This window comes from Odontesthes bonariensis, chromosome 18 (assembly GCF_027942865.1).
Source record: "Odontesthes bonariensis isolate fOdoBon6 chromosome 18, fOdoBon6.hap1, whole genome shotgun sequence".
NCBI lineage: Eukaryota > Metazoa > Chordata > Actinopteri > Atheriniformes > Atherinopsidae > Odontesthes > Odontesthes bonariensis.
Window position 1 is genome coordinate 61,785 of NC_134523.1, and position 27,437 is coordinate 89,221.

At 44.7% G+C, this 27,437-nt stretch overlaps 1 protein-coding gene across 2 annotated transcripts; it reads left to right on the plus strand.

Annotated features, from left to right (window-relative positions):
• Window positions 1-1,187: 1,187 nt before the first annotated feature.
• Window positions 1,188-23,851, plus strand: eya3 (EYA transcriptional coactivator and phosphatase 3). Of its 2 annotated transcripts, XM_075449560.1 has the most exons (19): window positions 1,188-1,288; window positions 5,199-5,294; window positions 9,749-9,798; window positions 9,889-9,989; window positions 10,067-10,147; window positions 10,227-10,281; window positions 12,337-12,446; window positions 12,621-12,758; window positions 12,875-12,960; window positions 13,954-14,131; window positions 15,026-15,195; window positions 16,301-16,384; window positions 16,473-16,562; window positions 18,222-18,280; window positions 18,360-18,520; window positions 18,990-19,104; window positions 20,487-20,608; window positions 20,739-20,839; window positions 22,417-23,851. In XM_075449560.1, exons 2-19 carry the CDS (start codon window positions 5,247-5,249, stop codon window positions 22,495-22,497), a joined length of 1,830 nt encoding a protein of 609 aa, XP_075305675.1. In that variant the 5' UTR covers window positions 1,188-1,288; window positions 5,199-5,246; the 3' UTR covers window positions 22,498-23,851. The 2 variants fall into 2 exon arrangements, with proteins under 2 accessions (XP_075305675.1, XP_075305676.1); XM_075449561.1 differs by lacking the exon at window positions 12,621-12,758.
• The last annotated feature ends 3,586 nt before the right edge of the window (window positions 23,852-27,437 follow it).

Here is a 27,437-nt window from a genome sequence, read left to right on the forward strand (position 1 = left end):
TTCCCTTTTCCTGCCTCACCACCACCTTTAGTTTAGCTCAAATGAACCATTATTCACTTTAAACCCTCATCTCGTGAGTTTTATATGAAGATGAGCAGCTCAAAGTGGAGAAACTGTGAAAATATGAAAATAATTTGATGTTATTCTATTTTTTTTGTTTTATCTTTATCTTAATAAACGAGTACAAGCTTTATGTTTAGCCTTTTAAGTCAGTTAGACCTTATCTAGTCCTAAAAAAAAAGCTTAATTCCATTAGAACAGTATTTTGTATTGTTGTAAATGACAGCTGATCTTAAAATTTAAGACAAAAGAACATTTTCCACAGTTATAAACAAGCTGTCTGTCGGTAAAGTATGGAAGCCCGTTTCCGCCATGTAAAAAATAAATTTAGAAATACTATCTCATATTTATGAGATACTAAATCGAAATTATGAGATAGTATCTCATAATTTCGATTTAGTATCTCATAATTTCGACTTAGTATCTCATAATTTCGATTTAGTATCTCATAATTTCAATTTAGTATCTCATAATTTCGACTTAGTATCTCTTAATTTCGATTTAGTATCTCATAATTTTGACTTAGTATCTCATAATTTCGACTTAGTATCTCATAATTTCGATTTAGTATCTCATAATTTCGACTTAGTATCTCATAATTTCGATTTAGTATCTCATAATTTCGACTTAGTATCTCATAATTTCGATTTAGTATCTCATAATTTCAATTTAGTATCTCATAATTTCGACTTAGTATCTCTTAATTTCGACTTAGTATCTCTTAATTTCGATTTAGTATCTCATAATTTTGACTTAGTATCTCATAATTTCGACTTAGTATCTCATAATTTCGATTTAGTATCTCATAATTTCGATTTAGTATCTCATAATTTCGACTTAGTATCTCATAATTTTGAGATAGTATTTCTAAATGTATTCTTATTAAGTGGCGGAAACGGGCTTCCATAGTAAAGAGCCTCTATCCAGAGTAAAAGACGCTGGAACAAAGCTGGCAGCATCTAAACTCCTCCACCTGCTCATATAACACCGCATTTCCGCTCACCTGTGCCGCTGCACCTGCCGTTTCCCATCGCGACCAACAGGGACCCTGCGCATGCGCAACAGACCCCGCAAAGCCCAACTTCCTGCCAAATAGTGCTCCCTAACATCAGACCCCGCAAAGCCCACTTCCTGCCAAATAGTGCTCCCTAACAACAGACAAAGCTTGAGACCAGTGGATTCCTGTGCCGACGCTGAATAACGGCGCTCCTGTTCCCCCCCTTCAATGGTAAGGCCGCACGGACCGCTGCGGGGGGCCCGCCGGGTTCGCTCGGTGTGCCGGGGCCGGGGCTCGCGGGTCCCGGGTTTGAGTCGCGTCCACACGCCGCCTCCACCTATGGCTGCTGGTCCCGACTAATCTCTGGAGCGGAAAAACTTTTAACGCCAAACTCAGCGTAGCCTGTGTTTTGGGTTGGCGTCACCCACCGAGTGTTGAACTAATATTCTAATATTATTAGATACTAATATTATTAGATACTAATATTTTATAATATGATTTATCTCAGAGGAATCAGGCTGCGGCTAGCTAACGCTAAGCTAGCATTGTTGTCATTGGGTGGAGACTAAATCCCGGCGGCTGGGCTGTATTATGTGGTTGTGTCAGAGCTAATTTGTTCATGTTTAGCCTCTTGTATATTAGTAGAACTCGTGTAGTTGGGTTTTACCTGCACCGAGCTGTCGCTTTTCAGGAGGTGAGGATGTTAATCTATTTTTTGTTTTATCTTTATCTTAATAAACGAGTACAAGCTTTATGTTTAGCCTTTTAAGTCAGTTAGACCTTATCTAGTCCTAAAAAAAAAAGCTTAATTTCATTATAACAGTATTTTGTATTGTTGTAAATGACAGCTGATCTTAAAATTTAAGATAAAAGAACATTTTCCATAGTTATAAACAAGCTGTCTGTCGGTAAAGTATGGAAGCCCGTTTCCGCCACTTAATAAAAATAAATTTAGAAATACTATCTCAATTATGAGATACTAAGTCAAAATTATGAGATGCTAAGTGGAAATTATGAGTTATTAGTAGAACTCGTGTAGTTGGGTTTTACCTGGACTGAGCTTTTCAGGAGGTAGTCTGGTGCATGGCGTCTGTCCCGGACTGCTCACCTTCATGTTGTAGGACAGGTGGGTGTAGGGTTGCCAACTCCTTGGGGAAAAAAAATAAGGGACACCTCATTGGCAGGACCGGTGTTATGCCGAAAAATGCATCCCCTGCTGGTCCCCTGCTTTAAAGAGAGTCTGGACTGGAATGATGTAACTACATTAGAATTTGTTTACCTGATTAAATTAACAGATGTGAATTTCAACAAGTCCAAAATTGTCTCTAAAATTAAATTAAAATAGTAAGAATTTCATAGTTCTAGGTTCATTTTTGGATTATTTTATCTGGGCTGCACTGAGTAAAGACTGATATTCATAGAAAATGTCTCCAACCGGCTTTCTGGCTTACTGGCAAAAGTGATGGTCACGGCCCTTACTTTGGAATATTTGTACAATAATATATATAATAATAGGTGTAAGGGATGCTCTAAACTGTACAATTGTGGGATTATCATAAGTGTGCTGTACATGTATTATTCATCTACATGAAGAAAAAAGATGAACGAATGAAAAACCATTATCAGCTCAATATCATCACTGTAACTTTATTGGAAAAATGTAATAATCCACACGCCTGAAAAGGTTTACGCGCGCTCCCGCGATTGGGGATGCATTTCTCGGCATAACAACGGCCGACCCGATTGCCTTCACCCTTCCTGGCGTGGTGATTTTTTTTTTTCTTTTTTTTATTATTATTATTATTTTTTTGGCTCTTTTTAGGTAAGTGAAATTGTTTTTTTTTTTAGCTATTTGACTCGAACCTGAATTGAATTAAATGCATATTTTTGAGTGATATAAACACATGGAAAACAAATGTTTAACCAGAAATGTACTTTATTACAAAATAAACTGAATAAAATAAATATCTTTCTTAAACAGAAATCTGTCTTAAACTTAAAACTGTATAAATAAATATAAAACATTAGATAGACAGTAACAAAAGTGCAAACAGACTATTAAACTTGTAAACATATTTAAAAATAGAACTTATGAACTTAATGCACAACTCAACGCTACTTGATGAGCGGGATTCCGTATTGTCGTACTCCTTTATGAATGTGCTGTCAGCTCATTGGTCACAGAGCAGCAGAGGGCCAGGGAGCAGGTTTACCTTACATTTTCATATAAAGCGCCGTGTTATTCATTTATTACACTGACATTTTATGGACTTTTTTTGATTCTCACGATAATACGGGACAAAGTGCGTCCCTTTTCAGCTCAATATGGGACGCGTACATTTGTTTCTAAATACGGGATGATTCCGTTTTTCAAGGGACGGTTGGCAACCCTAGGTGGGTGACAGATCAGACTAGGGCTATAAACTGGGTTCAGGTACAGACTTCTCAGAGAGCCGTGGTTAGAAAACACAGGCAGTCATCTCTCTGCAGGACATAAAAAAACTGAAAACACTTGAGTTGTAACCCCCCCCCCCCCCTTTTATTCATTTAACTTCAAACCAGTGTTGGCAAACGTGTTCCAGCCCCAAAATATTTAAAGGGATAGTTCGCCTCTTTTGACATGAAGCTGTGTAACATCCCATATCAGCAACATCATTTCTGAACATCTTCTTACCCCCTGCTGCGTCCTGTGAGCAGAGTTCCAGCCTCGTTTTGGTGTTGATGAAGGTAGTCCGGCTGGTTGGCTGGGGTTTAAAAAATAAAGCGTTTTGCTTCTCAGAACAATATGCGTTCAGCAGAGTAATACATTTGCATCACAAAATGGTTCTCCAGGAAAAAGTCAGAGCTCACAATCGCTTGGCCCTATTTTCTCTCCCTTCGTATCACTGCCTGCTGCCGCCTGCCGACAGCCGCGCCTGTTACGGTGTTTGCTGCTCGGAAGCAGGGGACTGCTCGGTCTGCACAGCAGGGAAAGGAAAGGAAAGGAAAGGAAAGGGAAAGAAAAGGAAACAAAACAAAAGGAAAAGAAACAAAAGGAAATGTCTGACTTTTTCCTGGAGAACCATTTTGTGATGCAAATGTATTACTCTGTTGAACGCATATTGTTCTGAGAAGCAAAACGCTTTATTTTTTAAACCCCAGCCAACTAGCCGGGCTACCTCGGACTAGCCTCTGCCCTCTTCTTTGCCTTCAGGTATCTGTCCCGTAGCTTCTTCCACACTTTCTTACAGAACTCTCCCTCTTTCCCCAAACTTCTGCCCATCTCTGCGCACCAGTTCTGGGAGTTTACGTGCTCCCTGTGCTGTTTCCCTGCAGTTTCCTGCAGCTGCCTGTACAAACGCACCTCCTGATGAGCCCGCTCTCACATCGGTCCGTCCGGTTCGTCCTTCTCGGCGCCTTCTCGGATAAAGAATGACTCCAAACTTTAAACCTGTGCCCTGAAACGTCTCAGAGTGGGCCGTGTAAATGGGTTAATGTGCCGCCCGTGGCCGCGCTCTGATCTGAATCTAATACTCTTTTGAGTTCACTTACATAAATCTTGCGTAAGCCGCTCTGTTTGCTTCGGTGGCCCCGACCGATTCACGTGGCACGCTTTTGTCTCAGAACGTGCTCGCCAGGAGAGCGCCCGACACATCGGTGTGGTTTTGAATTTACCGTCTGACCTGTTTTCCCTCCGTGTGTGTGTGTCGGCGTTATGTCAGTGGCATAAAAGCTCCTCGTCTCCAGCTGTGGTGGAAGGCCAGCTGAGCGAGCAGCGGATAAATCCAGGTTAGATCTTATCCCCCCGGGGCATCTATTGATATGACAGCTTGCACCTGAGCAGCTAATGCTTCGGAGAATATGTTGTCTTTGCACGTAGGTTGGGACATATGTAAGGTGGCCCGCGCCCTTAATCCGGTGAGCGATGGAGCCGTCGGTGAGCAGCAGCTCCACACGTGCCTCACCTGCGGGTCTCGTGCAGGAGATTAGACCAGGATCCCCCACTTCCTCCCTTCGCCTCGCTCCCCGCTGATGGGCCCGCGATAGGAGCAGGAGGGATTTATCGATGAGCGCCTGTGGGACGGGGGGAGAGGGGGGAGAGGACACTACATAAAGCTTCACCCCGGCGTTTATCCTGCGCCGATGTGTTTGTGCGCCACAGGGTCCGGAGAGGCTGGGCAGGTGCAGAGCGTAGGCTGAGCGTGCAGACATGTCGGGTCGCTCCGCCGCAGAGATGGACGAGTCGCAGGAGCTGCCGGTGAGTCCCGCGGAGCGCCGACGCCTCCACGCACGCATTTACAGACTCTAACCTGCAGCCAACGCCTCCACACACACATTTACAGACTCTAACCTGCAGCCAACGCCTCCACACACACATTTACAGACTCTAACCTGCAGATAAAACACATTTACAGACTCTAACCTGCAGCCAACGCCTCCACACACACATTTACAGACTCTAACCTGCAGATAAAACACATTTACAGACTCTAACCTGCAGCCAACGCCTCCACACACACATTTACAGACTCTAACCTGCAGCCAACGCCTCCACACACACATTTACAGACTCTAACCTGCAGATAAAACACATTTACAGACTCTAACCTGCAGATAAAACACATTTACAGACTCTAACCTGCAGATAAAACACATTTACACACTCTAACCTGCAGATAAAACACATTTACAGACTCTAACCTGCAGATAAAACACATTTACACACTCTAACCTGCAGATAAAACACATTTACAGACTCTAACCTGCAGACACACACATTTACAGACTCTAACCTGCAGACACACACATTTACACACTCTAACCTGCAGATAAAACACATTTACACACTCTAACCTGCAGATAAAACACATTTACAGACTCTAACCTGTAGATAAAACACATTTACAGACTCTAACCTGCAGATAAAACACATTTACACACTCTAACCTGCAGATAAAACACATTTACAGACTCTAACCTGCAGATAAAACACATTTACAGACTCTAACCTGCAGACACACACATTTACAGACTCTAACCTGCAGATAAAACACATTTACAGACTCTAACCTGCAGATAAAACACATTTACAGACTCTAACCTGCAGACACACACATTTACAGACTCTAACCTGCAGATAAAACACCTTCACAGACTCTAACCTGCAGATAAAACACATTTACAGACTCTAACCTGCAGACACACACATTTACAGACTCTAACCTGCAGATAAAACACCTTCACAGACTCTAACCTGCAGATAAAACACCTTCACAGACTCTAACCTGCAGATGAAACACATTTACAGACTCTAACCTGCAGATAAAACACATTTACAGACTCTAACCTGCAGATGAAACACATTTACAGACTCTAACCTGCAGATAAAACACCTTCACAGACTCTAACCTGCAGATGAAACACATTTACAGACTCTAACCTGCAGATAAAACACATTTACAGACTCTAACCTGCAGATGAAACACATTTACAGACTCTAACCTGCAGATAAAACACCTTCACAGACTCTAACCTGCAGATAAAACACATTTACAGACTCTAACCTGCAGATAAAACACATTTACAGACTCTAACCTGCAGATAAAACACATTTACACACTCTAACCTGCAGATGAAACACATTTACAGACTCTAACCTGCAGATAAAACACATTTACACACTCTAACCTGCAGATGAAACACATTTACACACTCTAACCTGCAGATAAAACACCTTCACAGACTCTAACCTGCAGATAAAACACATTTACAGACTCTAACCTGCAGATAAAACACCTTCACAGACTCTAACCTGCAGACACACACCTTCACAGACTCTAACCTGCAGATAAAACACATTTACACACTCTAACCTGCAGATAAAACACATTTACACACTCTAACCTGCACACACACACCTTCACACACTCTAACCTGCACACACACACACCTTCACACACTCTAACCTGCACACACACCTTCACACACTCTAACCTGCGCACACACACACCTTCACACACTCTAACCTGCACACACACACCTTCACACACTCTAACCTGCACACACACACCTTCACACACTCTAACCTGCACACACACACCTTCACACACTCTAACCTGCAGACACACATCTTCACACACTCTAACCTGCAGACACACACCTTCACACACTCTAACCTGCACACACACACCTTCACACACTCTAACCTGCACACACACACCTTCACACACTCTAACCTGCACACACACACCTTCAGACACTCTAACCTGCAGACACACATTTACAGACTCTAACCTGCAGATAAAACACCTTCACAGACTCTAACCTGCAGATAAAACACATTTACAGACTCTAACCTGCAGACACACACATTTACAGACTCTAACCTGCAGATAAAACACCTTCACAGACTCTAACCTGCAGATGAAACACATTTACAGACTCTAACCTGCAGATAAAACACATTTACAGACTCTAACCTGCAGATGAAACACATTTACAGACTCTAACCTGCAGATAAAACACCTTCACAGACTCTAACCTGCAGATAAAACACATTTACAGACTCTAACCTGCAGATGAAACACATTTACAGACTCTAACCTGCAGATAAAACACCTTCACAGACTCTAACCTGCAGATAAAACACATTTACAGACTCTAACCTGCAGATAAAACACATTTACACACTCTAACCTGCAGATGAAACACATTTACAGACTCTAACCTGCAGATAAAACACATTTACACACTCTAACCTGCAGATGAAACACATTTACACACTCTAACCTGCAGATAAAACACCTTCACAGACTCTAACCTGCAGATAAAACACATTTACAGACTCTAACCTGCAGATAAAACACCTTCACAGACTCTAACCTGCAGATAAAACACATTTACACACTCTAACCTGCAGATAAAACACCTTCACAGACTCTAACCTGCAGATAAAACACATTTACACACTCTAACCTGCAGATAAAACACCTTCACAGACTCTAACCTGCAGATAAAACACATTTACACACTCTAACCTGCAGATAAAACACATTTACACACTCTAACCTGCAGATAAAACACATTTACACACTCTAACCTGCAGATAAAACACATTTACACACTCTAACCTGCAGATAAAACACATTTACACACTCTAACCTGCACACACACACCTTCACACACTCTAACCTGCAGACACACACCTTCACAGACTCTAACCTGCACACACACACCTTCACACACTCTAACCTGCACACACACACCTTCACACACTCTAACCTGCACACACACACCTTCACACACTCTAACCTGCACACACACACCTTCACACACTCTAACCTGCACACACACACCTTCACACACTCTAACCTGCACACACACACCTTCACACACTCTAACCTGCACACACACACCTTCACACACTCTAACCTGCACACACACCTTCACACACTCTAACCTGCGCACACACACACCTTCACACACTCTAACCTGCACACACACACCTTCACACACTCTAACCTGCACACACACACCTTCACACACTCTAACCTGCAGACACACATCTTCACACACTCTAACCTGCAGACACACACCTTCACACACTCTAACCTGCACACACACACCTTCACACACTCTAACCTGCACACACACACCTTCACACACTCTAACCTGCACACACACACCTTCACACACTCTAACCTGCACACACACATCTTCACACACTCTAACCTGCAGACACACACCTTCACACACTCTAACCTGCACACACACACCTTCACACACTCTAACCTGCACACACACACCTTCACACACTCTAACCTGCAGACACACACCTGATAAAGTTCAGGCAACACTTTCAGGGGTCGAGTTTCTGCTGAATGTGGATTTAAATGTGTAAATTTACATCAACAGATTCAGTTTCTTGCTTTTTTTTTTTGACCGTTTGGACACATTCTGAAACCGTTTATCAGCCCAAACAGAATAAAATGGCTTTTTTATTAAATAAGTTAAACTCTTTTAGATTTGATTTCATTAGTTTTTTTTATTGTTAAATCTGTAAATAAAACCAGTTCGGCTCAGCTTTTCTATTCAAAATCAAATTTATTTGTAGCACATTTCATGTCAAAAACAGTTCAAAGTGCTTCACATAAAATAAAAGCATTGCAGCAGGGAGTGGAAGAAGCATTAAAAATACATAAAAAAACATGAAGAGAAACAAATAGAATAATTTAAATGACTAAAAACAAGCAACAGTCCAGATAAGTTCAAAGATATCGTGCAGATTTCATACATAGACACATGAGAACAGAAATGTTTTTAACCTGGATTTAAAAATGTCTCCATTTGGTGAAAGTTTGTCCTGTTCCCGTCTTTAACACGTTAAAACTCTGCAGATAAAACAACTCGGTGTTCCTGGCTCTTTCCATTTAAAACATGTAATTGTGTGACAGATGTTTTGGCAGATGTGGCTGATAAACTTTGGTGTGTGTCACTTTTAAATTAATTAATTAATGATTATTTTTAATGGGTTCTTAAATTTTTTTTTAAAACTTTAAAAAAAAAATTAATTTCTTTTTAATGCTGTGAAGCACTTTGAATTGAATTGTGCTCTATAAATAAAATTGCCTTGCCTTGCCGTAAATGATCAGAATCCCCGGTTCAGATGGAGGATAAGCTGAATCAAAACCTTTTCTCTGTGCTTGTTTGAAGGCGAAGAAAGCAAAGATTGAGTCGGACGACGGACAGAAGGCGGAGCAGAGGTCGGTGTCGCTCGTGTTCAGCCTGAGTTCTGATCACATCGTTGTTCTCGGAGGCTTTTCTTTTACGTTCTCTCGTGGTTGCACCCACAGTTCTGTCGGCGGTTTGGAGGACGGCAGCCCGGCGGCCGTGTTGGCCCCGGCGGCTCCGGACGGCTCGTACTCGGCGCTGTCGGCGGCCCGGCTGGATGCAGGTGAGCGGGAAACCCGAGCGAGCCTCGCCTCCTGAGGCGCCGCTGCCACACCGACGCTGTGATGTTTCTGGTTGCAGGTGATCGGGAGCAGTCGAGCGCAGGCGGGGGGGCCGCAGACCAGTCGTGTGGGGACGGAGTCGACTTGTATGCTCACACAGGTTGGGACAGATGCCGCCCGGCGTGGAAAGACTTTACAGAACTGTAACCCAATCAGTCTGAAGCTGTTTTCTTTTCCAGCCACCGACGCCACGACCGCGGCTGACTACACCCAGCAGGTTTACCAGGGAGGCAGGTGAGGAGGGTTTATCACGTTCTGATGTGGGTCTCTGTCCAAACTGATGGACTCCAGAGGGAATCGTTCCACTCACCTGCACTGTACGGCCAAAAGTATTCCCTCATCTGCCTTCAGATGCTTCAGTAACATCCCATCCTTAATCCAGAGGGTTTAACATGAGGTCGGTCCACCCTCTGCAGCGTTAACAGCTTCAGCTTTCCACAAGGTTTAGGAGTGTTTACGGGAGTTTTTCACCTTCTGTGAGGTCAGACCCTAGCCGCATTCGGACAGAGCAGTTCTAAGGACGCAGGTCTAAACGGTGCTCCTCAAATTCCATTCTGATAACGAGTTCCCGAGGGCCGCGGTCCCTGGTTCCCGAGGGCCGCGGTCCCTGGTTCCCGAGGGCCGCGCGGTCCCTGGTTCCCGAGGGCCGCGCGGTCCCTGGTTCCCGAGGGCCGCGCGGTCCCTGGTTCCCGAGGGCCGCGCGGTCCCTGGTTCCCGAGGGCCCCGCGGTCCCTGGTTCCCGAGGGCCCCGCGGTCCCTGGTTCCCGAGGGCCCCGCGGTCCCTGGTTCCCGAGGGCCCCGCGGTCCCTGGTTCCCGAGGGCCCCGCGGTCCCTGGTTCCCGAGGGCCCCGCGGTCCCTGGTTCCCGAGGGCCCCGCGGTCCCTGGTTCCCGAGGGCCCCGCGGTCCCTGGTTCCCGAGGGCCGCGCGGTCCCTGGTTCCCGAGGGCCCCGCGGTCCCTGGTTCCCGAGGGCCCCGCGGTCCCTGGTTCCCGAGGGCCCCGCGGTCCCTGGTTCCCGAGGGCCCCGCGGTCCCTGGTTCCCGAGGGCCCCGCGGTCCCTGGTTCCCGAGGGCCCCGTGGTCCCTTGGCTTGGATGCAGTTGACATGGAAACCCATTCCACGAAGCTCTCTGCGCGCTGTTCTTGAGCTAATCTGATGGCCACAGAGTCTGTAGCGACCGACTCTGTAGAAAGTCGGCGACCTCTGACCCCGTCGTTTCACGGGGCCGAACCACTTCCTGGCCGAGCTGCTGTCGTTCCCAGGAGCGTTTTATACCCCTGCGGCCGTGGAAGTGACTGGAACACCTGAATTTAGTTATCTGGATGGGTGGGTGAATACTTTTGGCGATTATAGTGTCTGTGAGAAAAACTCTAAATAACCAGCAGAGCTCATGAGTTCAGGGTGAAAAGTTATTTTATTTATGGGCAGATGGCAGATTTTTTTTTTAATTTATTAATTTATTTAGTCATTTATTAGTAGTAGCAGTAGTTAGTAGTAGTATTTTTTTTTTTACTAGAATTGGTATTATTGTTGTTGTTAATACAATCATTGTAAATATTTAAAAAAAATGTTGAGCTACTTGACTACTTTGAATTTCCCCCATTGGGGGATGAATAAAGTATTTTTCTATTTCTCTTCCTATGGACATGAGGTGAACTTATTAGGTTCTGAAGGTCAGAACCAGATTTCCGGAAAGTATCCATGGGAAGTTAAGAAGTTAAGAGAACTAACTGGGAATATATTATATCCAAGCATAAATATAAACAGAAGTCATAAGAAAGCATCCATACAAAATGTTTTCAACAGATTTATTTGTACGCAGAGTAAAACACATTCTAATTACTTGTTTCATGGATGAACAAAAACAGGAGTGTTGGGTTCAATATTACCCATCCTCTTACCCCACTCATTCAAAAATGCACCCCCCCAGTTTATTCCCATAAATTCCCGTTAATTCTTAGCCTGGGAATTCCCATGCTGCTTTGCAAAGGCAGCCTGGAAACCACCGCCCTTATTTTTGCCTGTTAGGGAACCAACTGGGGGTCTTTTTTATTCTTTTTGATGCCTCTTTGTTTTACCTTGAGCAGTTTGGGGTACTGGGGGGTCTTTTTTATTCTTTTTGATGCCTCTCTGTTTTACCTTGAGCAGTTTGGGGTACTGGGGGGTCTTTTTTATTCTTTTTGATGCCTCTTTGTTTTACCTTGAGCAGTTTGGGGTACTGGGGGGTCTCCTCTTTGTTTTACCTTGAGCAGTTTGGCTGCTGGTCGCTCATGCTCGCCCTCTCTTGCAGCCCAGCAGTGACGTCCTACACCGGCCAGGTGGCCTTCCCTCCTCTGGCCCAGTCCGCCGTGTACTCGTCCTTCCCCCAGACGGGACAGACCTACGGCCTCCCGCCCTTTGGTTAGTGCCTCCTCTTCCTCCTCCCGCCTGCTCACTAAAACCTCGGCAGCGCTCTGCTTTCGCTCTGCTTTGACGCACATCTTCCCCAGAGGACATTCCACCCGGTCCTCGGTGAGCTACTCCTGTCGCTGCCTCTTTGATTTCCTGCTTCCCTTTGCTCTCTTTCGTCTTCAGGTGCTATGTGGCCAGGCATTAAAACTGAGACAGGGCTGCCTGAGGCGCCCTCTGGTGGCCAGCCTGGGTTTCTCAGCTTCAGCACCGCATATACCTCAACACCGCCAGGCCAGCTGCACTATTCATACCCGAGCCAAGGCAAGCTGCAGCCTCACTCTGCCTCACAGAACACTGCAAACACCCGAGGAAACGCAGACCAGAAGCCTTAGTTTAACTCTGGATGCGCTCTAAAGGCTTCTGTCTTCTGTGTCCAGGCTCGAGCTTCACAACCTCCAGCGTGTACTCCAACATCCCCTCAGCGACCGCCGTCACCACCGCCTCCACAGCAGCCGGCCACCAGGTGAGGACGAGCGTTCCTCAGTGCGATGACGAGCAAAGCGTTCTCCCTGAGAACTAGGGCTGGGCAGCGATTCAAATGTTTAATCTAATTAATCACATGATTTCCCTGATTAATCACGATTAATCACATTTGTACGCAGAATCCAAAAACTAATCCAAAAGTAGCGTATAGCTTTTAGCATTTAGCTTTATTTTAAATGTGCTGCCATATGAATGAAAGTGCCATAACATTTGTTGTGCAAACACACTTTTAACATCAGCATCTTTCTGTAGTTTTTATGTAGAAGCCTCGCTCCACTGTCTGTTTCCTTGAATGACTTGCTGCTATCAGTTGTGTGTTTTGCCTTTAAGTGATATTTTAGACTGGAACTACTACGCTGAGAAGACAATTCAACTTGGCAGTGTTTACAGATGACTTTGGTTCTGTCGACTCCGCCGTCTGGAAGAACTTTAACATGAAAATGGCCGAGTAAAAGTTCCGTACCCTTCTCCATGTTTGGTGGATCCGCCGATTACTTTCTTTTCCTGTTCCACAGCAGACAGCAGCAGACTTTTACAAAATAAAAGCCTGTGAGCAACAGACTTTTACAAAATAAAAGCCTGTGAGCAGCAGACTTTTACAAAATAAAAGCCTGTGAGCAACAGAATTTTACAAAATAAAATAAATAATAAAACCTGCGTTAATGCGCGATAAAATATTTATCTGCGTTGAAATAACTAACAAGTTAACTCGCCCAACCCTAGAAAAAATCAATCTTATTTTAAATACTTCTAAGATCTGTGTTCTTGCATCCTCAAAGTGAGGATCAGCAGTCAGAATTAAAGTGAAATGATGGGGAACGGTACATGTTCTGTCTCCGTGTTTATTCTGAGGTTCTGGACCCAAAGCTCACAGGATCTTCAGAGTCGGTCAAACCCGGAGCTGGAAGCTCTTCCTGATGAATATGTTCTCCCGGCTGCTTGTTGTGCTGATCTCTTGTGTTTTCCGCCTCAGGAGTTCAGCAGCTACAGCTCTCTGGGACCGAGTCAGTTCTCCCAGTACTACACGCTGCCCCCCAGCTACGTGCCCGCCGGGCTGCCCAGCAGCGACGAGCACAGCGCCGGCGTCGGCGCGGCCGGGTACTCGGCCGTGAAGTCGGAGGAGGCCGCCTCAGCCGGACTGCCCCCCCGAGGTGGGTCTCTGACCTTAAACATTTATTTGTTTGTAGCTGTTTACACTTAAAGTATGAGGATGATTTTTTATTTTTAAAGTCTTTAAAATGTGGTGTTGCTGCTTCCTCCTCGGTTGAAACGCACCAACAGTTTCTGCCTGGTCCGTTTTAAATGTTTATTTCTGGTTCTTGTCCTCGGGTCATTCAATTCAAAATGTATTTATATCGCACATTAAAACAACCTCAGCTGACCAAAGTGCTTCACAATAACAACTGCATCACATATATTAAGAGTCATCAATAAGAATAACACATCACAGATAAAAAATCAAATTTTGAGATAAAATTAGCAATAAAATAACAACAAAAGTAGCAAGCCAAATTAAACTCCATTTCAGCTGGTGGAAGGCCGGGAAAAGAGATGTTTTCAGTCTGGATTTGAACTGAAGCCTAAAGACTGAGAGGAGCTGACAGACAACGGGAGTAAGACGGGCCCATGGAGTTTAAACACTTAAAAACAATCAATAAAACCTTAAAATTCACCCGAAAGCCGACAGGGAGCCATCAGGAGTTCTGCCAGGTGTGAACGAGGGCTGAGCAATTTTATCGATACCGCGAAAAGATTTTTCAGCCACGAGTATCTTTTTTTTTTTTTTTTTTTTTTTTTTTTGATTATTATTTTTCTTCTTATTATTATTATTATTATTATTTATTTTTAAAATGTTTATTTAATTAAAAAAATTTAAAGCAAACTATATTGAAAAGTCAGACGTTCCAATTAGTGAAAACACAGAACATAATACAATACAATACAATATAATACAATACAATGCCAGGGGCATTGTGGCCAGTCTGAAAGATGTTCAGTCCAGCACAGATTAAAGGTTCATCAAACACTTTTATTCTCTCCCGTAGATGCCACGCCACCGGAGAACCTCCCGGCGGGCGCAGCCCTCCCCACCGGCGTGACTCTGCCCGCCGGAGCCCGAGAGCAGGACGAGCTGGGCCGCAGGAACTCTGTGGGCAAAGCCAAAGGAAAGGCCAAGAAGTCCGACAGCTCCCCGCCGGCCGACAGCGACCTGGAGGTAACCACGCCCGCCTGGACTGAATTTAACCGTCTCCAATCGCATCAGCTCGTCCCGCCAGAATTCAAACTCTCGTTGCACTTTTTTAATTTTTATGTTTTTTGCACATTTTGTTTATTTACAAACGGTGAACAACGTAGAACAAGAAACATACAAGAACAAAAAAACAGATAATAAAAGCAATAATAATTATTAAAATAAAATTAATAGATAACTGGAAGAAGGAAAAAATAAATTTATTCAATTAATTTTATTTTTAAAAAGGGGGACGTTTTTAACCACTAAACAAAATATAATTGCTTGTGTAAGAATCATGGTGGTAGAGAGATAAATAAATGAAAAATGTGAATAAATAAATGCGTATATCTACATATGCACACACATACATTTATGTAAAGGTCTAAATGTGTATACTAAATCAAGATGGTATGAAAAGATGGATAAATCTTCATTCCAGCCATCTACTTCAATTTCATTTTTCTCAAGGAAATTACAGAAAACCTTTTTCCAGATGGTCCTAAACTTGTCCGGCTTATTTTTCGTGGTGTAGCTCATCTTTTCTAAAGCCGAGTAAAAACTTACTTGGCTTTAGAAAAATGCCACAATCCTGCCTAAACATGTAGATGTGTTTTATGATCCACTAAACTCTTCATTGTTCTTGCTTTTCTTTTTTCTTTTCTGTCTTATTGTGTTTCCTCTCTCTGTAATTATTCCCTCTTTTTCACACTGGCCATGAAGGCTAACTATTCTAATTGTTGTTACTGTTGTTTTATTGATTTTACTATCCTATCTCATCAATCTGCCAAAGGGACTAAAGATGGAAATTATCCATTGGCTATAATCTTGCATATTTACATGTATATGTTTATTAATATGTATGGTCCCTGTTTTAAATAAAAAAACTCAAACTCAAAAAGACTTCCCTGTTAACCATTGCGCAGTAGTACGAGGTTTGTCCCTTTCCCATGAACAGGCTGTACATCTTTTAGCTTCCAGAAAACAAATATTGAGTTAAGGATTTTTTCATTTTTGGACATTTATTACACAAAGTGAATCTCAGGTGGAAGGTTTTTCACTCAAAGCCGCCTCTCTCTGCTTCTTTCAGCGGATCTTTCTGTGGGATCTGGATGAGACCATCATCATCTTCCACTCGCTGCTCACAGGCTCTTACGCGCAGAAGTTCGGAAAGGTCAGTTTCCACAGAGACACGCAAACATTTCCACAGAGACACGCAAACATTTCCGCGTCATTCAGACGTCTGACTCGGTTGTGTTCAGGACCCGGCGACCGTGCTCAACCTGGGTCTGCAGATGGAGGAGCTGATCTTCGAGCTGGCCGACACTCATCTGTTCTTCAACGATCTGGAGGTACGGTCAGCTGGCACAGAGTTAGTCTGGTTTTAGTTCGCTTAGAAGAAGAGTTTTACACAATGTGGAGGCTTCAGGGTCCCAAAACATTTCAGACGCCTTCAGTCGCTGAGCATCACTCAGTGGGGTGTTTTTGTGTTGTTGTTTTTATGTTGTTTTTGTGTTTTTTGTTGTTTTTATGTTGTTTTTGTGTTTTTTGTTGTTTTCATGTTGTTTTTGTGTTTTTTTTTGTTGTTTTTATGTTTTCGTGTTTTTGTGTTTTTTGTAGTTTCATTGTTGTTTTCATGTTGTTTCGTTGTTGTTGTTTTCAGAGGTCCGTTTCACGTAGCAGGTTTAGTGAAAACTCTGAGTTTATTAACCCTGAAATGAGGGAAACTTTGAGTTTTCTGTTTCACAAAGAGAGGTAACTTAACCTCTCGGTCAGTTACCGTAGTAACAGACTCTCTGAACCTAACCTGGTCGGGACCAGGTTTTACTCAAGAAACCTGGAGTTTCTCTCTGTCTCCGCCTTCTTTCAGCCACACACGCCATTTGATTTCCTCATTCATTCAGTCAGCAGAGCGAGTTCTACTACTTCTAGAAGTCCATTAGATACAGCAGGAGGCGACTTTTTTCACGAACATGTCCTTTTGACAATGATCCTGTGGATGAAGGAGCAGCATTACTGCGCAGAGAAATAAATATTCATCAGGAGATGGTTATCAGACCATCATAGATGTTTGCATTTACAGACAATTATCTTTTTGAGCGGCACCATCAGAATGTGTTGGGACAAAAGAAAAAAAAGACAAATAAATATTTGTATGAATAGGCTTAAAAAAAATATATATAGGCCTATTATATTTTATAAAGGCACTCGTGTCTTGGGGGTGGACTCCCTCAGCCACTGCCCTCCCGTTAGAGGTGGCGGTGCTGGGCACCACCCGTTTTACAGGCATCTGCCTTCTTTCTGTTGGCTCAGTAGAAGTCTGTGTTAGTTTAAATAGGCTTAATTATTTAACAGAACATGATATAGATGAGAAGACATAGTTTATGTGTGTGAAAACAGCATTATGTTGGGGATAAAATAACTTCAGTAAAACAGCCACTTAATATTTACTTTACAGTGTAAAACATGATCAGAATGAGCCTCCATGCCGAAGTCTCACATGTTTGAACAATGTTTTTATATTTCATCTTAAGCTGCTGCAGAGTGCGCTTCTCCCCCGCGGGATTGCACCTAAATGAAATAAATGAATGGGTGACTCGTCGAATCGGGGCTCGAACCTACTCAGAGTTGATTAAACTCACTCAAATCAGCGTTTCTGGAACCGAAAACTCAGGGTTTTCTATCTCAGAGTAGATCAACTCAGAGTTCAGGAACAGACTCAGAGTTGGTTGAACCTGCTTTGTGAAACGGACCTCAGGTGGTTTTTTTATGTTGTTTTCAGGTTGAACTCGTTTTTTAGAGTGACTTTCAGCCCAGTTATCTCGGGGTCTGAATCCGATCCAGTTCTTAGTCAGATTAAGGTGTCTACATGCACTTAATAACTCAGTCTGATTGTAATTTAGCCAATAATCCGATCCTTTCAGTGCCATGTGACCCCACTGAGTGATGTTTATTGATGTAACAGATCCAACAAATCCTGGAACTTCTTCTTCTCTTTTGATTTCTTTAAGGAGTGCGATCAAGTCCACGTCGAGGACGTGGCGTCTGACGACAACGGGCAGGACCTGAGGTGAGTCGGACGCATGCAGAAATTAACCTTTTTGTGACGTCCGTCGGCTTCTAATCGAAGCGTTTCTCTTCCATCTCAGTAACTACAACTTCCTGGCTGATGGCTTTAACGGCCCCAGTGGAGGAGGAGCGTCGGGAGCCGCCGCCGGAGTCCAGGGCGGCGTGGAGTGGATGCGCAAGCTGGCCTTTCGCTACCGCCGGCTAAAAGAGATCTACAACAACTACAAGGCAAACGTTGGCGGTGAGTGAGGGCCAGAGGGCCTTTCATTCAAACTTTAAAATGTTCACAAGACATTCAGCTATTACCAATTGTTTCAGCTTTTTAAAATCTTCAGCCGATTTTGAAATATGACAGTTTAAAAAATATGAACGTTTTGCTCCTTCTTGGTTTTTATGAATGAAGAGCCAGCAGAACGGCGCACTGGTCATTTTCAGCTTTTTCTGATATTCAAACAAGTTCCTTTAACTTTCTTAGTTAAACTGACAGAAACAAATTATACCTTAAAATGTAGGAAAAAGTGTCCTCTTTCAGCCAATGTAACTACTAAAGAGCTCACATTGACAGAATTTCAGCTATGAGCCTTTAAGATAGATTTGTTTTCTTACAAAGTTTCAGGGCTTCAGAGACGCCCACCAGCTGTTAGATGAGAAACGACACACAGGGAGTTGTGTGCCAAGCTTTTCTGTAACCTCATGGTGTCGTCCTTCAGGGCTGCTGAGTCCAGCGAAGCGGGAGCTGCTGTTGAGTCTTCAGTCTGAGATCGAGAACGTCACGGACGCCTGGCTCAGCACGGCACTCAAGTCTCTGCTGCTCATCCAGTCCAGGTCTGAACAACCGGAGCTCTGAACAACCGGAGCTCTGAAGTGGGGCTGAAACGTCTCCGCGAGACACTCTGTTATCTGTTAACCAGCTGCCACCGGCAGGTTCTGCACAGCGGTCGCCATATGCACTTGCACACGTTTGTAGCAGCTCGATTTGATGGAGGAAACAACAAGGAGAAAATCAGAGAAAAAATGTCTAAAGTTTGGGAGCATTTCAAAGAAAAGAAAAGATAAAATACTGAACAGGGTGTCCATTGTAAAAGCCGGTTAGCTTAGCACGATAGCACAACGTTAACGCTACAGCATCTCAGCAGAAAGCAGCCGGTTCACATATCGAGTCCACTGAGCGGAACAAACACAAGGGAACATTTCATGTTAGCATTTTAATGGAAATCAGTCGGCTTGTTAGCTGAGAAGGAAGCTAGGAGAGAACAGTGGTAAGCTAGCAGAGAACAGGAGGAAGCTAGAAGAGAACAGGAGGAAGCTAGCAGAGAACAGAAGGAAGCTAGGGGAGAACGGAAGGAAGCTAGCAGAGAACGGAAGGAAGCTAGCAGAGAACGGAAGGAAGCTAGCAGAGAACGGAAGGAAGCTAGCAGAGAACAGAAGGAAGCTAGCAGAGAACAGAAGGAAGCTAGCAGAGAACAGAAGGAAGCTAGCAGAGAACAGAAGGAAGCTAGCAGAGAACAGAAGGAAGCTAGCAGAGAACAGTGGTAATCTAGCAGAGAACAGGAGGAAGCTAGCAGAGAACAGAAGGAAGCTAACAGAGAACAGAAGGAAGCTAGCAGAGAACAGAAGGAAGCTAGCAGAGAACAGTGGTAAGCTAGCAGAGAACAGGAGGAAGCTAGCAGAGAACAGGAGGAAGCTAGCAGAGAACAGGAGGAAGCTAGCGGAGAACAGGAGGAAGCTAGCGGAGAACAGGAGGAAGCTAGCGGAGAACAGAAGGAAGCTAGCGGAGAACAGGAGGAAGCTAGCGGAGAACAGGAGGAAGCTAGCGGAGAATAGGAGGAAGCTAGCGGAGAACAGGAGGAAGCTAGCAGACAACAGGAGGAAGCTAGCAGACAACAGGAGGAAGTTGGATAAAATGTTTTCTTTAAAAAATATTCTCATATTCTTCACTTAAACGCACTTCTTAGTTTGTTTTTATAGAGAATGAAATAATCAATAATTGATTGTTTCATTCACCACTGGATGGTTAACGTCAGGTCTTTTTCTTACCGACCTGATCGATTACCTGAACAACCGTCTGCTGCAGCCTGACTGCTCAGCATGCTGTAACCATGTGAATTTATATCATCTTAACACTGAGAACTGCGTGTGTATCAGCGTTTAAAGGGTGGTTTTATTTCCATACGCTGCAGCCACATCTGACAGACCTTCTGTTTCAGGGGGAAGTGTATGAACGTGTTGGTCACCACCACCCAGCTGGTTCCTGCTGTGGCCAAAGTGCTGCTGTACGGCCTGGGAGACGTCTTCCCCATCGAGAACATCTACAGCGCCACTAAAATAGGTAGATATGGGAGCACTGAGCACGCTCACTTCCTCTCTGCTCCGCACCGGCGACGCCACAGGCGACGCCACAGGTGGTGACGCCACAGGTGACGCAGGCCCGAGGTCATCGAGTGTTTGCTTCCCCGCAGGGAAGGAGAGCTGCTTCGAGAGGATCGTGTCCCGCTTCGGGAAGAAAGTGACGTACGTGGTGATCGGCGACGGCCGGGATGAGGAGTTCGCCGCAAAACAGGTTTTTAAGCTTTCTTTACGTGCGTCTTCTGTCAGAACGAACGCCACGTGCGCTGTGATAAACACCTTCCTCAGTGGAAATAAATGTAAAATGGAGGCATTGGAGACCCATCCAAGATGGCGGCCGCGCTGATACGTCAGTCTGAGGCGTCTCTGTATATTATGTCTGTGGTTGAGACGGTCTGACGGTACCACCACATAACAGGAAATACTGAGCTGTTATTTTTTACCATTTGTTTTGAAATATTATAGTTCTGATTTAAAAAATAAATAAATAAAATAATGAGAATAAATATACAAACACAAGGGAACATTTCATTTTAGCATTTTAATGGAAATCAGTCAGCTTGTTAGCTGAGAAGGATGCTAGCAGAGAAGAGAAGGATGCTAGGAGAGAAGAGAAGGATGCTAGGAGAAAAGAGAAGGATGCTAGGAGAGAAGAGAAGGATGCTAGGAGAGAAGAGAAGGATGCTAGGAGAAAAGAGAAGGATGCTAGGAGAGAAGAGAAGGATGCTAGGAGAGAAGAGAAGGATGCTAGGAGAGAAGAGAAGGATGCTAGGAGAGAAGAGAAGGATGCTAGGAGAGAAGAGAAGGATGCTAGGAGAAAAGAGAAGGATGCTAGGAGAGAAGAGAAGGATGCTAGGAGAAAAGAGGAGGATGCTAGGAGAGAAGAGAAGGATGCTAGGAGAGAAGAGAAGGATGCTAGGAGAAAAGAGAAGGATGCTAGGAGAGAAGAGAAGGATGCTAGGAGAGAAGAGAAGGATGCTAGCAGAGAACAGAAGGAAGCTAACGCAGAACAAGAGGAAGCTAGCAGAGAACAAGAGGAAGCTAGCAGAGAACAGGAGGACGCTAGCAGAGAACAGGAGGACGCTAGCAGAGAACAGGAGGACGCTAGCAGAGAACATGAGGAAGCTAACAGAGAACATGAGGAAGCTAACAGAGAACATGAGGAAGCTAGCAGAGAACAAGAGGAAGCTAGCAGAGAACAGGAGGACGATAGCAGAGAACATGAGGAAGCTAACAGAGAACATGAGGAAGCTAACAGAGAACATGAGGAAGCTAGCAGAGAACAAGAGGAAGCTAGCAGAGAACAAGAGGAAGCTAGCAGAGAACATGAGGAAGCTAGCAGAGAACAGGAGGACGCTAGCAGAGAACAGGAGGAAGCTAACAGAGAACAGGAGGACGCTAGCAGAGAACATGAGGAAGCTAACAGAGAACAGGAGGAAGCTAACAGAGAACAGGAGGAAGCTAGCGGAGAACAGGAGGAAGCTAGCGGAGAACATGAGGAAGCTAGCAGAGAACAGGAGGACGCTAGCAGAGAACATGAGGAAGCTAACAGAGAACAGGAGGAAGCTAGCAGAGAACAGGAGGACGCTAGCAGAGAACATGAGGAAGCTAACAGAGAACAGGAGGAAGCTAGCAGAGAACAGGAGGAAGCTAGCGGAGAACATAGATAGGCTACATATCCGGATCGAGTCAGAAACTGTTTCTTCTCCTCGGAGCCGACCCGTTGGCTGGTTCCTGTCTGTCCTGTTAAACCTGACGGTTCTCCCCCGGCTTGTCTCCGTCTCTGTGCAGCACAACATGCCTTTCTGGCGGATCTCGACTCACGGCGACCTGGTGTCCCTGCATCAGGCGCTGGAACTGGACTTCTTGTAAAGGGACCCCCTGTCGCACTCTAAAGGGAAGCCGTCGTCCTGCTGGCGGCTCAGCGGGTGGAGGCTCCTCTCTGCTCTCACTGTGTGACGGACGGAGGCGGGGCTGTAAGGAACAGGCCCCGCCCCCTCCTCTAACGGCAGCTAAACTCACCGCGGCTCAAACCGGCACTGATGGCGTCCATTCTTCTCCTTCTCCGTGGTCTTTATCTTTTTACTCTGTGTGAATTATTCCGTGTTGAACCGACTCTGAAGGGTCGCTCGCTGTTATTGCTTTCGGGGTTTTTTTTTACTTTAAAGCTACAAATCAAAGAGGAACATGAAGGTACGCTTGTTTAAGAAGTCGTCAAATGACTCGTTCTTTATTTGATTATGTGTGTGTGAGACGGCAGGAAGTGGGAGGGGTTAACAGCAAAGCGTGATCATGACCCGACCGCCGCCGCCCGCAGTCCCAGCGTCACATGTGAGGTCATGTTTACACACGGCGTGCGTGAGGTCACCGCGATGAGTCATAACCTGAAACACGGAGAGGAAGTCGGCATAATGTGGAAATGGTTCCTCTCTCCTCATTTCCCAGAACTTAGTTCTCAGTTTTGATATAAGCAGCCTTTCTTCTTCTTCTTCTTCTTTGGGTTTAACAGTGAATTGTAAATCCGGTTACGGAGCACACTGCCCCCTGCTGTACAGGAGGCGCCACCACACACAGATTCGGCTGCTGATGTTAAACGTTTTCCTCTCCCCAAACGTAAAGCTATGAGAGGAACCGGGGGATTTAACCGGTTTCATGTCCGGTGCCCAGACATCCCGTGACCCACATCGTTCGACGCCGGTGATGACGTTTCCATGCACAGCGACATCCTGACTGATAACCTGAAGCCAGAACTCCAGTTCTGATGCATAAAATAAGATAATTCATAGTTGATTCATGCTCCCGTTTACATGTCTGATGTAGGAGCCTCTTCCCACCTACCGTGATGCTAACAGCCATCCGAAGCCTTCAATGTTCGGGTTTCCCTGAAGTTCAGTTACTGACAGAGATGAGGAATCTGATCTGATCTGTGGAAACGGGCCCAAAACGAGCGACCGGGAGCATCGCTGTGCATGTGAACAGAAGCGCTGCCAGACGAACTGTTTGCTGATTCCCTGCCGGTCCACGACACGCCCGTCAGAGGGAGAAACCTTCCTCCAACAGATGTGTAAAGCAGCTGTTGGGCTGCGTTTCTGTTCTCTTTTTTCCCCAAAGTTCTTCTTTCTGTTCGACAGACTTAAAGTTTAATGAACATCAGAGAAGCGTGCGATGCGTTTAGTACGGTGGCCGACACGCAATCACAAAAACGACCGGAGCACAGGTGCTGCAAACCCCAAAACAAAACGGAAGTTCGCCAGGCCACTAGGGGGTCTCCACCTGGGGGAGATCGACCATATTAATGAAAGAGAAGAAAGTCAAAGGGTACGTTGTCCTCATGTCTTTTTTAAACACTTGGCCGTAATCTTTTACCTTATTATAGAAGAGCAGCGGAGTTATGTCGCTATAATAAGGTAAAAGATTACGGCCAAGTGTTTAAAAAAGACATAAATGTTAACGTACCCTTTGACTTTCTTCTCTTTCATTAATATGGTCGATCTCCCCCAGGTGGAGACCCCCTAGTGGCCTGGCGAACTTCCGTTGTGTTTTGGGGTTTGCAGCGCGTGTGCTCCGGTCGTCATTGCCGCATTTTTCTCTTGCAGCATTTTACTGTTGGATTTGTTTCAGCGTTTGAACGTGTCGGCCACCGTAGTTTAGCTTTAAAGAAACGACTCGATGGATAGAACGGCTGCAGATTGGAGGCTTGGTTGCGGGCGGAGGGAGCGGTGGAGGTTTGACGTCTGAGCGAGCGTCTCTGAGCCGGGTGAAGATCTCCACACGTGCAGCTGGACCGTTACGAATGTGTAATTACGTTGTGCTTATTTATACCGTGCCTTTAACCTTCATACTCTAAAGGGAACCTTTCTGTTCGACTCGTGTATCGCTGTATTATCCAAAGTGTTACTTTACTTTTTTTTAACTCGATATATTTTTTTATTCCGCTTCTGATTTTGACTGTTCTGTCTGCACTGTGGTTCAGAGCTCGCCCCGTCGGGGGCGGGACGCCGTCGTTTATAGACCCAAAGAAGGTTCTGGTTTGCAGTTGGATGTTTTTAGTTCTTTTGTTTAGTTGCTGTGAAGCGTGACAATCATTTAACTGAACCGGCGGCGGGTCGGAACGCTGAGGGGAGGAGCTGCTAACGGCTGAACCGCTGCACGACTCGGCGCCATCGGCCTCCTCTTTAACTGCTGCAGCCTGGGAGGATGTGGAACTTTAGGTTTAGTAAAACCTCGGTGAGCTCCAGAGCGACTGCCTCCTCTCTAACTGCTGCAGTCTGGCAGGATGTGGAACTTTAGGTTTAGTAAAACCTCTGTGAGCTCCAGAGCGACTGCCTCCTCTCTAACTGCTGCAGTCTGGGAGGATGTGGAACTTTAGGTTTAGTAAAACCTCGGTGAGCTCCAGAGCGACTGCCTCCTCTTTAACTGCTGCAGTCTGGGAGGATGTGGAACTTTAGGTTTAGTAAACTTCTGCTCCTGAGCTGCTTCTCAGGGGTTTGACCAGCTGAAGTACAGCGGATATATTAACGTGTCCCCACAGAAAGAGCTTCGTTCTCTGCAGATAATGAGCTTTAAAACGTGGCCGGCAGCCTCGTCTTTCCTCCAGAGACCAGAGGAGGGAGAAAGCTGTTCACTTTAAAAGCTTTGACATTAGTTTCTCCACACATGAAGTCCTGAGTCCTGCAGCGGTTCAGCAGGTTTATTGGGTTGATTTGCAGCTTTAACTCTGAGCGTTCGAGCCGCCGACATGAAGAGAAGCTGAATGTTCCTCACTGTGTCTGCATGTCTGTGGTCAGGATCCGTGTCCTGTTTGCATTTAATGCCAAAAAACTGTAACATTTACCCACTTGTTGTGCATTTGTTTCTGTACTTCATCTCATTGTGAGGCGGCGTGGAGCCCGAACGTGATCCTGTGTATCCGACACCTTCGGCACCATGTAAATACATTTAAAAAAAGTTTCTGACACAAGTTTCAGCGTTTTTATTTTTACTGTAAAGTTGGTAGGAAAAAATACAATTATAAAAACACGAGGTTGGGAGAATAAATCCCCGGATTGGTTTCAGGAATGTGGTGAAGCTGGAAGGCTTGTTCACCTGTTGACTCGGCTTCCCTTCTTTCCTGCAGTCAGACTCCAGCAGAGGAAGGAAACCCTTAAAAAAACAACCTTTACCCGATAATACAGCATATACAGGGTTTCCGCGGAGTCATAAAAAGTCATAAAACGTCATAAATTTAATAAGAAGAATTTTAGGCCATAAAAAGTCATAAAAACATCCAGATTTTCCATACAAGGTCATAAATTACATTTCGCCACGTCTTAAATTTATATGCTCGTTCATTCATTAGTTCTACCATCGCCTCTCCACCTCGAGCCCATACGCTGGTGGCGGAATTCATTCGTTTCGCCTGTTGCAGTAGCCTAGCAAATTAGCAAGCTAGGCTACTGTTGCAGTTCTGCCTGAGGAATCTGGGTGGTATCGCGTGAACTTCAAGATCCATGCGCCAGTGTAGCACTTCCATAGAAACCCGCGCGAACTTCAGAGCTTCACTGCCGGTGTTCTGATCATGTAGCCTTGGTCTATGGCTGTAAGGTCTACTTAGCCTGGCTCGTATTGTGTCTTAGCTTTTACTGTCTTAGTGGATTAGTGAACCTATCGGCGTATCACAATGGGAAAGTGCACATTTAACGTGTTATGGCTAGAAGACGGTGCATTTAAGAATTGGCTTAAGCCCGTCGCGAACAATAAATACCAAGCCTATTGCACTTTGTGCAAAAAGACAGATTAAAGCCTTGAATTTCCTTCAGGAAAGGATTCGATCCTTCGGAAAGGTTCCGATCCTTCGGAAAGGATCCGATCCTTCAGGAAAGGTTCCGATCCTTCGGAAAGGATCCGATCCTTCAGGAAAGGATCCGATCCTTCAGGAAAGGTTCCGATCCTTCGGAAAGGTTCCGATCCTTCGGAAAGGATCCGATCCTTCAGGAAAGGATCCGATCCTTCGGAAAAGTTCCGATCCTTCGGAAAGGATCCGATCCTTCAGGAAAGGTTCCGATCCTTCAGGAAAGGTTCCGATCCTTCGGAAAGGATCCGATCCTTCGGAAAAAATAGAATAGAATAGAAGAATAGAAAAATACTTTATTTATCCCCCAATGGGGGAAATTCAAATTCGTCAAGTAGCTCAACATTTTTTTTTAAATATTTACAATGATTGAATTAACAACAATAAAACAACAATAATAATACTACTACTAACTAAAGGTTCCGATCCTTCGGGAAGGTTCCGATCCTTCGGGAAGGTTCCGATCCGACGTACAGACTCACATCACAGCGTTTGGATGAGTTCTCCTCATCTGTACAGTTTAACATCAGAATTAAAAAAATAATCTACATTAGTGACTCGAAACCGCATACTTCTACTACTCATACTGACTATTTTCCCGGATGCATCCTAGATTCTCCTAAATGTTGGGTATGCATAATGAGGTTACTACTCATACTCAAACTACCCAAGATGCAACGTAACGTGACGTCGCCGATCGTCATTTCCTGTCAAAACGGCAGTTTCAAGCTAGCTACAACGAGGGTAGGTTCACTTCCTGTTTTCAAAACAAAAGCACCAATTGTATGGTAATGGCTTTCCCTGTGATAAAAGGCAACGGGTATTTTATTTTGTGAAAATAACAGGAAGTGCGTTGCTCACTGCGGCTAGCTTTAGTAGCGCCGAATTCGTGGGAACAAAATTGTAAATAGCCAGTATTTTGTCAGGTTTTCAACACGTTGGGGATCTAAACGACTACTTTCTCACCTGAAAATGTTTCAAA

What these genes read in the sequence shown, in the direction of transcription:
- eya3 (XM_075449560.1), top strand. Translation starts at nt 5,247, where the DNA reads ATGTCGGGTCGCTCCGCCGCAGAGATGGACGAGTCGCAGGAGCTGCCG. An exon ending in AGCCGGACTGCCCCCCCGAG is followed by an intron (nt 14,132 to 15,025) that starts GTGGGTCTCTGA and finishes TCTCTCCCGTAG; the next exon opens with ATGCCACGCCACCGGAGAAC. An exon ending in ACGCGCAGAAGTTCGGAAAG is followed by an intron (nt 16,385 to 16,472) that starts GTCAGTTTCCAC and finishes GGTTGTGTTCAG; the next exon opens with GACCCGGCGACCGTGCTCAA.